The 11,923-nt window shown below is 53.3% G+C and overlaps 3 protein-coding genes across 3 annotated transcripts; 2 read left to right on the forward strand and 1 right to left on the reverse strand.

Annotated features, from left to right (window-relative positions):
- Nucleotides 1–2,798: 2,798 nt before the first annotated feature.
- T310_8423 (PAB-dependent poly(A)-specific ribonuclease subunit PAN3) lies at nucleotides 2,799–5,418 on the reverse strand (the record flags this gene model as incomplete). The annotated part of the gene is made up of 5 exons (XM_013468792.1): nucleotides 2,799–3,667; nucleotides 4,107–4,251; nucleotides 4,309–4,755; nucleotides 4,966–5,072; nucleotides 5,130–5,418. The coding sequence occupies 5 exons, from the start codon at nucleotides 5,416–5,418 to the stop codon at nucleotides 2,799–2,801; spliced, it is 1,857 nt and encodes a 618-aa protein (XP_013324246.1).
- A 1,394-nt stretch (nucleotides 5,419–6,812) lies between these two features.
- Nucleotides 6,813–8,441, forward strand: T310_8424 (UBX domain protein; the record flags this gene model as incomplete). Its single annotated transcript, XM_013468793.1, has 2 exons — nucleotides 6,813–6,950; nucleotides 7,017–8,441. 2 exons carry the CDS (start codon nucleotides 6,813–6,815, stop codon nucleotides 8,439–8,441), a joined length of 1,563 nt encoding a protein of 520 aa, XP_013324247.1.
- A 2,966-nt stretch (nucleotides 8,442–11,407) lies between these two features.
- Nucleotides 11,408–11,923, forward strand: T310_8425 (ABC transporter; the record flags this gene model as incomplete). Its single annotated transcript, XM_013468794.1, has 2 exons — nucleotides 11,408–11,455; nucleotides 11,477–11,923. Coding segments are annotated over 2 exons (495 nt in total), but the record flags the coding sequence as incomplete, so codon positions are not given.

The raw sequence follows: 11,923 nt of genomic DNA on the forward strand, positions 1-11,923 counted from the left end.
CCTAACCGAGGAGAACAAGGCAGAACCAGGCAGCAAGTCGTCAGGCGCTGACGAGGTCCACACCTGGGGAGCGGAGCGCATGTCGCTGCAGCCGACATCACCCATCCGGCCTGACAGAAGGTGCGACATCTTTGTCTTCCTCGCTGTGGCTCCTCTGATTCCGAGCAGATACCGCTGCAACTGCGTCTTATTGGCCCTGATGCCCTGCATTGGCAGCTGCCATGTCGCGTCGGAACTACCGGCCAGCAAGACGGGACGAGCGGTCTACGGAGGACACATGAGGGCAACATGACATCGGGATACACGGCGGGAAGCTTGGAACCTAAGAAAGGTGACTAAAAGAAGTTCAGTCGATTTTAATCGCGCCTGGGGTTGCGAGCGCCCCCCAAATTACAAACCCAGTAGCGACCTACTTCACCATCTCTGGATGAGCATAGAGAAAACAATTGGAGACTGGACACAATGCTGGCCAGCCATCCACCGAGGCAACGATGCGTTGGCGCCGAGTGTGATGGAGACAGCGCTGAACTTCTCGTACTGGCTGTCGTGCGTTGCAGTCGCGACACGGCGAGCACGCCAGGTCGCCAGCCGCAGCCCCTGGTGCTTTGGACGTCAGCGGCTCCTAGCGAGTAGCGACCTGGTGCACGGCCAGCTCGACTCCGGATCCCCGGTCTCCATCCAGCGCACCGTCTGTTGCCTGTTGAGCCGTCGCGTCTTGCGCGTGCACCCTGCAGAGAGAGTCGACGTTGACGCGGTGCGGGCCAGCGATTGCCTCAGCAATGTTAATAATGCCGCCCGTTTGTAACCGTCACGTACGGAACCGAAACCCCGATACCGGCCCTCTGCCCGGCTGCCCGTTTGCTGCGCCGCCCGGCATGCAACGCCAGCAGCCTGCGCCCCCTCTCGACGGCCCCTCCTGTTGCCTGCCCCATTCGTGCTGTCGCCCTCTCTTCTTCCGATCCGAGCGTGCCTGCTCGACCCTCCTCCCCCTCCACACCCTCGCCTTTTCCTCCCTCTGCACTTGACCCCTCCAAAAATCCCTCACTCGTCGAGCCACTCTCTCCCCTCCCTCCCTTTCTGGTGTCGACACCGGCTCTGACCGGACCGCGTCTTCCTCAGAGGTGCCATCGTCGGTCGACCCGGGATCTCGCTGTGAACGCGAAAACACAGCCCTCTTGATTTCCCCCCCCCCAAATCCAAGAGTATACTCGCCCCTGCTCTCTCGATTCAACTTCCCCCCTACCCAGCCAAGCGAACCATGTCGACCGAGGCTCGTTCCGGGTGGCGCGAGGCGGCCGCGGCGGAGGCGGTGATGCGTCGCACCGAGCAGGCGGCCGTGGCGCACAACAGCAGAAGGGTGGCGGTGCTGCGGGTGGCGGTGCCCAGCACCAGCAGCAGCAGCAGCAGCAGCAGGAGAAGCCCAAAAAAGGAAAACATCCTCGACCTGACCAAGTACATGGACAAGGAGGTCAATGTCAAGTTCAATGGAGGTAGAGAAGGTGGGTCGACTTCCATCGTTATCTCCTTGTGACAGCATCAATCAGTCCACCACACTGTCCACACTGTCCACACACCATGTTGTAGTTCGTTCTCTGGCCATCTGTGTTTCTAATCTGATACCTTATATTCCACTGAACTAATCGTATCTTGCTTTCCGTCTACAGTCAAGGGCGTCCTCAAAGGCTACGACCAGCTAATGAATCTTGTCCTGGACGACGTCAAGGAATTCATGCGGGGTAAGGCCTGGTAATCTCCTCATCAATTTATTTCCTAACTAACCGCAATGCTGCAGACGACGCCGGCAACGAAACCACCCGCTCCCTCGGCCTGGTTGTTGCCCGTGGCACGCTCATCGTGCTCATCTCCCCCGTTGACGGCAGCGAAGAGATTGCCAATCCTTTCGTCCAGCAGGAAGAGTAAAGAAAAGCACTGCACTTCTGCCACCTCTTCCATTCCCTAACCAAACAAATTATATTTATCAAAGTCAAGGTGTATGTGTGAGGGCAAGACCCTTCCTGCTTGTCCTGAGAGAGATGCAGATGCACGTCTCTCACTACCTCATAATATAAGCTGGGGAACCATCCGGGGTTTGATTGGTGGTATGTTGATTGATTGATCATCCATCCAGACGAAAGAAGATTTCCACGACCCGGGCCAATAGTAATACCTCTCTACCGACATTGACCAACTTGGCCCTTGACGAGAAGAAAGGAGGAAAAAAAAAAGTTTCAAAAAGTTATAATGAAACAGAAAAAAAATAATGAAAATAATGAATTAGATAGATACCCAAAGTTCTTTTCATTGAGGGATAAGAGAAAAAAAAACGATAAATTATAATTTTCAAGTCTGTCCCTTTCGGCCAGTCTATGCCACGTGATGATCGATACAAAAACGAAATCAAAATGAAACTAACAAATTGGACATTTATAACTAGCTAGGTGACTATAAAACTTGAACTGTCGTAGGTACAAGATATACTGTCGCATCTGTCTCTTCATCCCAGAACAACACAAATTCGACACCGTGGGAGCCTTCCCCCACACCTCGTGGATGCATTGCACCCTTCTCCCTGTTTCCTCGATTCCACCCCTGTGGTCTCACACAGCATCCATACTGGATAATTCTTCAAACACTCAATGTCAAGCCAACTTGCTTTTTCCAAAGATGCACCAGTTTCTTGCCATCTCCCCACGTATATTGTTCAATCACCCCGCACATATTGTCAAAAAGAAGGGCTCCTCTTTTTACACCCTTTATATCAGGTCGCGCCAAAAACAGCTTATTTTTCGCCTTTTTTTTTAATGCATTCGTCGCGTAGGCTTCATCAGAGCCTGGAACGAAGACTCGAGAGCTTTCTTGAGCTCTTTGTAACTGACGATAAAGCAACTCTGCTCATCCCGGCTAATCAAGGTAATCTTCTCCTCGGTCCCGGCATCCAGCTTGTTCAGGCAGGTCAAGACGTGTCCCAGGTCCACCACCGGGTTGTTCTGCGCATCCACCTGGTGGAAGACGTAGTCCCGGAAGAGCTTGAGGAAGTACCGCTCTCCGTTCTCGGACCATTGCCGGTCATGTTCATATTCTGGTCGCTCATTGATAAAATTCAGCTTCGTCAGCAACCGCACCAGACGGCCGTTCTCGAGCTCACGGCTGAGATCGGAAGTGAGCTGGTCGTCCATATGAAGGGCCGAATCGAAGGTGGAAATGAGCTGCGAGGAGATGCCGCTAATGAAGACATCAATGTTGCGCTCTTGGTCCTTCTGCATTGCATTGAGAAGCCAGAAGACCGAGTTTTTGAGCTGTGGGCTGTAAGTGCGAGAGAAATGTTCCATGGCCTTGTTGGGGTTGTTCATCAAGTTGGGCGAGTTGGCACCCAGGGTGAGGATCAGCTGCCCAAAATTGACCAGGTCCTGTTGCTGGAGATCGGATATGGATCGTTGTGTATCATGCTGCACCACGTCCATGATTGCACAGGCATTCAGGCGAATCCGATTTTTGCCGGTCAGGATGATCTTACTCGGGTCGATAATTCTGGCGGCCAGACCATTGCTGTGGATCGTCTTTAAGGCAGATGCAATTTGGGTCATATAGCTCCAGAGCACCTGCTCGGGAACATGAGCATTATTATTATGACGGTTTTGGTATCGATTCCCGGCACCAAGGTGCTGCTCTGCGAGCGTCTTCGATAAGGGATGATAGTCCATAACAAATATCAAGGAGCTGTCTTGGAAGACCCGAGTCGTGAACGCGTCATGCACCGTCACCATGCTGCCATTACAGATCCGCTTCCAAGCTTGGACAGAACGGATGGCTTTCTCGTTGGTTAGACGATACCCTGCGAAGCCGGTCAGACGTGTTCTGCAGTGACCCTGAGAGAAAGGAGAGTGATACCTTCCAGCCTGCGAAGGACATAGTAATTTCCATCTTTGCTAGACTGCGCTTTGTAGACCCAGCTTGGGTATCCAAAAATGGTGGCGTTCTTTTGATGAGTCAGATCCAACGGAACAAGGGAATGAAAGTGGTCCACATGGGTCGGTAATGTAGAGTCTCAAACCACGGTCAGCTCAAGGCGTCTGGCGGAGAGCGAAAAATCAATGGCGTTAACATACTTGGTAACGTCTGCAAGGTGGCGGCTGCTTTCTTTTGCAGCTCTTCTCTGAAATCGTTGGGCAAGAAGAGATCGTGAACGTGGCGCTGATAACCCATAAGATTTTGGCTATGCGGGCCAATAGGGGCATAGAGATGATATTGAGCCTACACAGGCTGTCAGACAATAGGTCTCTTTTCTGATTAAGATAGGGGTATCCTTACAGGCTGCTGGTAACCTGCCTGGCCAGGAAAGAAGGTCGCTCCGCCCAAAGTAGCGGCGGCAGCAGCGGCGGCAGCAGGATCATGCGAATACGGGTTTGCTTGGACGGGGGTCACACCAGCAGCGCCACCAGCCAAAGGAGTTGGGGTTGCCACGAAAGGATCATAGGAGGCTGCTGGATTGATGACGCCATTACCGTTGCCCTGCAAAGAGACCTGGGATACCATCAAATCAGCATCGGAACGAGTCGCACGACGAGCAGACATAGAAAGAGTAGGTCTTGGGACGGGTGATATTCTCGGCGTCTGGAGGGGAACATCGAGAGTAGGAGAGGGGGAACCAGGGGAGAAAGCAAAGGGAAGAGATGTAGATCGAACGATACGCGGTTCGAAAGGATTGGCAAGTGCGTTGAGGCTGCCAGGAGAGTCCCCAGATGAAGCCATAATGGGCTTGTTTCCAGATTGCACAGTCAAACGAGCACATGCAATCTGTCTGCTGGGGACTGAAGAGATGCCGGAGACCAGTATGATGAGGCATCACAGAAAATGAGAGCATCCAGACTCGGGTGCAAAATTGTCTGTGGAGAAACAAGGCAAGAACGAGGGTATCGTGGGCAGTGACACGGGTTGGCGGTGCATTGAGGAAGGTGCTGCCCTTACCACTTGCGAAGCATCATAGCCCTGGGGCACGAAATCCTGCACCTCAGCAACAGACCAGTCCTGTGTTGTTGTTTCCGGCCGCGAGGAAGGAGTGCTCGTGTTGGAACCTGGTCACGGTCGTCAGCGCGGACATTGTTGCTCGCACACCAGGCATGACGGCATACGAGAGTTCAGACTTTTAGGTTGAAATGGCGCGGCGCTGGCCGCCTTGGGAGATATCGATGATGTCGGCTTCTTGGGCGCAGAGGAGCCGTTGGCCGCGAGGTGCGATGGGGTGAAGCTGGGGGAGTCGACATTCAACCGCTTCTTACTGCTGTCGATCACCATCGATATCAGCCACTGCACCGATTTTGCACGCCCTGGCTGGCTTTCGGATCCAGCAAAGGGGTATCTATCGCGGGAAGTGTCCAAACCTGTCGTTTTGATGCGCAGCGCTGAATTTCTGGGGGTCATGATTGAAGGCGCAGCCTGGTTTGAACGATCATCTTAGCCAGACGATTCCCAGCACCGAAACAACCCTCAGACAAGAAATCCTCGCCGTACCTTTATCTTCATATCGGCATTTACCATAGATGGTCACGTTGCGACACAAGGTATCTTTCGCATTTTCTGCCCGTTTCCCCGTGGTCAGCCATCTCCATGCCTCGAGTACAGTGCCCTAATACGCCATAGACACCAGACCATGCCGCCAGAGGACCGGAGATGCCGAGAACGATGGAAACCCACCTCGTCCCTTGAGTTTGGGCGAGCCGGTGCTGCGACGAGAATCGTCCAGCCCGGGCTTCCCGGTGGAAGCCATGATATATTATCGACAAATCAGCAGCACCACGAATCAGCGCCAAACGATCTCCATTGAACCGAAAGCAAGGAAAACCGGAGGACGGCGGGGGTCTGGAGGAAACCACATTCCTCTCTCCCACGACGCGGGCGGATCGGGAGGCGTTGCGATCCAAGGAGTGGGAGGCGCGGCGGTCGTGCCCGGTCAGAGGGACGTATCCAACAGGCAATTCATCCAAAAGGGCCCACGGCCGTCTCGAGGACTCGAGACGTCAGGCGACGGACGGGATCAGAGCAGCAGCGGTGGCTCTGAGGGGCGCACAGTTGGAGGACGAAGGAAGAAGAGCATAACAGCGGGTGGGGGACGGAGCGCGGGCGAGGGTGGAGCTGACAAAGTGATATGACACGGCGGACGCTGGATGCAGTGGCCGGGGCAAGGGATGGCCGGCGTGCCTACGAGCGCCCAGCGACGGGCTGCATCGAGCAGTGGAGGTCTCCTCTACGCTAGGCCGGTGCTAAAGACGGCGCTTTCTGGAGTTGTGAGCGAATATCACCACGAGGAGGGCATATGTGCGTCGACGCTGCATCGAGGCGTCGTTACACCGCCTTCACGGCTCTACAGTACAGCATACAGTATGCTAGATGTAGTATACCAGTCTGCCACAGCAGCCCTGTGGCAACGGCTCGTCTAAAGAACTACCATAAACTGATTAATCTGGTCGTTGCCACCAGCGCAGAGACTGTAGCCTGGTGGACCAGCGTCGTGGAGGAGGACGAGACAGGCCAGCTGGAGATGCTCGGCAGCGCACGGGCCAGAGCGGAATGAGCTCAGCCAAGTAATCCACCGCGAGCTCAAGATACGGCCAGCTATCAACCTCTCCCCCACGACCTGCGTGGCAACGGCGTCTGTTCTCAGAGAGCTCCGTCCTCGCTCTACGGCTCCTGCCTGAGGTCCGTCGAGAGTCGAGTACGGCCTGTCTCTTCCGGCAAGCAGGATCTCGGCCTTCCATTCCGGTGACTCTTCCGCACTTCGCCTATGGAGGACAGCAGATAGGTGTCTCTGGCGTACCATGTCCTCTGCAGACGAAGTCGATATTGGGCGGCTCTCTGAGAGCGAGCGGGAGGCCCTGCAGACCTACACGACCGTCACGGGCCAGGAGCCTGCCGCTGCTATTCCCTTGTTGCGCCGTTCACAATGGAATGTCCAGGTGTGTTGCCAGCTTTACTCCTGTTGAGAAGCAACGGTATCTGCTAATGAGTGATTGGTCCTGTAGATCGCCATTTCCAAGTTCTATGACGGTGAAGGCCCCGACCCTGTCGAGGAGGCTCGTGCCGCGCTCAATTCGCCGCCACGGCCGACTCGCCGGACACAGAACCTGATGTACGATGATGACCTTCCTCCACGGTCATCTGCGACGTCCGCTCGGGCTGCTGGGCTGGAGCCCGCTCCGCGCATTGTCACCCAGCCAGAGGGCCAACCGTCCTCCCGGCCGCCGTTTCTGCTCGCCCTTCTCTTCACCCCGTTCAATCTCCTGTATCGACTGCTCTACAGCTCATTCCGCCTTTTCGGGACATTGTTCCCATTCCTTCCACGATTCTTCAATGTGACTGCGAATCCCGCGCTACAGGGGGTGCAGCGAAATACGAGTGGACGCAGGCCGCTGGGACCGAAGGATACGGCAGCGCGGTTTATCCGGGAGTTTGAGGAGGAGTTCGGCAGTCATTCGCTGCCCTTCCTCGAGAATGGATACAATATGGCACTGGAAAAAGCCCATCGAGACTTGAAATTCTTGCTCGTGGTGCTCTTGTCGCCGGAGCACGACGATACCAGCTCGTGGGTTAGGGAAACGTTGCTGTCTCGAGAGGTGACGGAGTTCATCAACGACTCCAGAAATGAGCTCCTCCTGTGGGGAGGAAATGTCCAGGACTCGGAAGCGTATCAGGTGGCCAATTCGCTCCGCTGCACCAAATTCCCATTTGCATCGGTGATTGTGCACACTCCCAACGTCAGCTCCACCGCCATGTCCACCATTGCCCGAATCGCAGGCAACACGTCTCCATCGGAGTTTGTGTCGAAGCTACGGACAGCCATCAACCAGAACAAGGAGCCTCTCGATCGAGTCCGTGCACGACGGGCGGAACAGCAGGCCTCTCGGACGCTCCGGGAGGAGCAGGACTCGGCCTACCAACGGTCTTTGGCCCAGGACCGGGAACGGGCACGGCAACGACGGGAGGCCGAAGAGGCCCGTCAGCGGGCGGAGCAGGAGGAGGCCGCCCGCAAAGCCGCGGAGGAGAAATACGCGCGAGATCTGCAGCAGTGGAAAGAGTGGCGGGCACAATCGCTACCGCCCGAGCCGGGGCCAGATGTGAAGGATGCGATCCGAATCTGCATTCGAATGCCCTCGGGCGAGCGAGTCATCCGCCGGTTCGCCGCGGACGCCGACCTGGAGGAGGTCTACGCGTTTGTGGAGTGCTACGATGTGCTGCAAGCGGGTCAGCCGTCAGGCTCGACCGTGTCCGAGCCGGAAGGATTTGACCATAAATATGGCTTCCGGCTGGTATCGCCGATGCCGAGGACGGTCTACGAGGTGGAATCGGGGGGCTCTGTCCGGGAGCGCATCGGACGGGGCGGTAACCTCTTGGTGGAGACGATTGAAGACGACGAAGAAGACGAAGAGGAGGGCGATACACAGTCGTAGCGAAACAAAAGCAGTTTAACAAGAGATGATTATTTTATTAAATGTACTTTTTCGCTTGTATTGTACTGTACTGTACATTGATTGATTGTTTGTTTTCTACAAGGTGATGGAACCGACACAAAGGTATACGAATAGCCAGGCATACGCATACATTCGTAGATATCTTTCTGCATGCCAGCCAGCCAGCAGCCAGTTCTTATTCATCAATTCAAGAAAGAAAGAAATTGACCTACCCATATAGGTAAGCAAGGAAAAAGGCACAGTGCTAGGCCAGATGAGGCCAAACTGAATAGTCGGACTTGAACTGTAAAAAAAGTTCTCTTCAGCGAAGACCTTCCCGCGAACGTAGCGCTACTTATTTCATGTCACCAGCCTTTTATGCAGTTATGCAGGTTCTGAGTTTCAGAATTTCTGGGAAAAAAAAACTCCCAGAGAAACACAACATCGGATTATATATTTCTGTAAGAACAAGTCACAAGTCAAGTGAGTACCTATAATAGTATTCTAGACTGCATCTCCTAACTGATAGGAGTTGACACATCCACATCCATCCTATCTATCCAACTTGGCATACGCGGAATCAACTAATGACCCAGTCGGTGAAGATTGCCATTGCCATATAAATGGTCAGGGGCCACATAGGGCTAGGCACCGGTGTTGGTATAGAACCTGCAAAAGCTGAATGTCCAGCACAGTGTAGAGAGAGGCGCCACGACATACCATCTGCTCTTTATAGAATAGAGCTGTTGGATTTCTGCACTATCAAGGCTGATAATAAGTGATTTTTTTTGCTGCCAGGTACAATACATAAGTTTGTTAGATTTCTGAAATGGTCGTGCCTTTTGACAGCGTGCAGCGGCTGTCGTTTTTTTGGATCGTCTTCAGGTTCTGGATAGGGGTCGGATCGGATCGTTGAAGAGAAGCTGGGCTGTTTTCAATCAGTTTGTGCCGGCGTCATCTGCACGTGCAGCGGTGGATCGGTGACAGGAGGATCGGCAGCAGCAGGTGATGACTGGATGTCAATAGCAATTGCATAAAACGACGCTGTTGCATCGTCGTTCCTCGGGATTAAATCTATGGGAGTCGTCAGTTTGTTAATTATTAACAAAAAGCCAAGTCTAGTAGTAACCCACTGTAAAAACAAGGATGGCCGTTCGCTGCTCAGAATTGAGCTACTCGTCTTCGTCGAACTGAAGAATTCTTCGGGGAAGTGGACTTTTTTTTTATCGAAATCAGGATTAGGCTTCTGTGGAGTTTTGCTTAACTCCCGTAGAAAATTCCTGATATCTTCAGAAGGGTCCTATCGTGGACATGGCTCAGGAGTGATTCCGATTCCTTCAGACTTGAATGCCAGGAGTTGATGCCAGACTATCCAGATCCGCTGTCTTGGAAGGATACTCTCCCTTTCCCATTCTTTTTGGGCGTTTGAAGTGCTCAGAAATCCACAGGCTTTGTATAACTTTCCAAGAACAGATATCGGGGTGGCTGGCTTGATATATGGCATATGGTTGAGGTTGAAGCAGGCTCGAACATTATAAACAAGAGATATAAGATCATTGGCCAAGCTCGTTTTCAATATATATACAATCATTATGAGACGAAGTTGGAGAACAGGGAAAGAAGAAGAATTGAGAAAGATGGCTAATTTATGTTGCAGACTGGGAAGCGTATGGTGAATCTGGTACCAGAGAGCGAAGGTCGCTTAACAGCTTGCAGTGAAGGAAAGGAATAAAGTGACATTAGGTAGTCACGAAATACTCGAATTCTTGAGCCTATAATTCACCTTAGAGCAGTCCAAGTCGAAAGCCACACAAGTTATAGGGTTCGATGACTGCCTGGCGACAATCTCTAGAGTTAGTACGAGGGCACTGTCACTGTGAGTCGTGCATTATCTCTGCTGGGAGATTCGATAATCACTCAGCATCATAGGCTATCTAAATAGTGATCAACCGGAGTTAAGTTGACAATATGTTTCGAATACGCGGTACTTTCTAACGGGTATAGTCTAACTACATAATGCCTCAACCATTGATGAACACAGGTGGTTCACAGTCGAAGCCCGATAAAAGGAGATCAGCGATTGGAAGTATTGAATAATAATCAAGGAATTCCTGTCATTGCAGTGATTTACCCGTCTGCAACCCCTCCAAGGACGAAATCGTCCGCGTGCACAAGGTTCTAGGCCTGCAAGCACAAAATAATGCTGGGCATAATTAGGTAATGCGCAACGGGCCCCGCGGGATCCGAGTTGAATGGCAGGGTCTGCATCCAGGTGCCCTAAAAGCCAGCCTGCAAAGGGAATCAGGGACGATGCAATAATTGTCGTCTGGGGATTCACTCCAGATCCGTGCGAAATGCTGATACGAATGCAATGATATCCGGTATAGTCCGCAAGAATAACGTGTCCAGTGCGAAGTACGGAGTACTCCGTAGTCAGATGCATTCGGCTCGGGTTCAGCAACGAAACCCGGCCGGAACAGCAGCGACAAGTAGATCCGAGACGTAATGAAATCCCGGGTTCGGAGCTGAAGATTCTCGGCCAATCACGTCCGCTGCCACTGTCCCGCAGATCTCGCCATCCGTGAGCCGCATCCTGTCCAGCCAATCAGACAGTGAGCTAGACAATAGCTCCAGATCCGTTTCCGGAACGGGCTTCTTATCAGATGCCTTTATTACGATACCAGCACCCCCATACAGAGTACGGAGCATTGTATATAGAGGCCCTCAAGAATGCCAGGCAGTCAGGAGCACGGAGCATAATTTGGCCGTCTCGGACCAGATTGTCCCACGAGCCGATTCGTCGGTCCCGGCTCTCCACGAGGGCGCGTCGATCTGCTGCAGAACTAAATAAAGGAATCTACTATTGACCATCTGTATGAACTCTTCCCAATCTTCTCTCAACCAAGTCATTCTTTTGGTATCGATTGAGGCTTTACTGAATTGTACAGAGGTGTTTCTTCCCAACCATGTCTCTCCTGGGGACAATAAACCCCAATCTGAATCCAGAGAGAGAGGTTAGAGGGGATGGAAGTCAGTGGCAGGAGACAAACAACGAGCATCGAACCCCACATCACGGGGAAGAAGCGAGCGTGGACACGGGCGAGACCGTCTTTGGACGAGGGCACGACGGCATTGGCGATGCCAGCGTCGTCGAGGCAGAGGTCAGTCGGCTGGCCCGTCAGCTGACTCGCCAGTCGACGCATTTCTCGACCAAAGGCGACCTCCCCAACCCGTTCCTACATCCCGACCAGGATCCCACGCTCAACCCCAACAGCCCCGATTTCAGCCCCCGTCGCTGGATGAAGGCGCTGCTCGCCATCCAGTCGCGCGACCCGGAGAGATATCCGCGACGGACAGCCGGGGTCGCCTTCAGGAATCTCAGTGTCCACGGCTTCGGCAGCCCAACGGACTATCAGAAGGATGTGGGCAACGTGCCTTTGCAGATTGGCTCCCTGTTCCGTTATTTTACGGGAACAGGGAAG

This window comes from Rasamsonia emersonii, assembly GCF_000968595.1.
Source record: "Rasamsonia emersonii CBS 393.64 chromosome Unknown ctg1118621760747, whole genome shotgun sequence".
NCBI lineage: Eukaryota > Fungi > Ascomycota > Eurotiomycetes > Eurotiales > Trichocomaceae > Rasamsonia > Rasamsonia emersonii.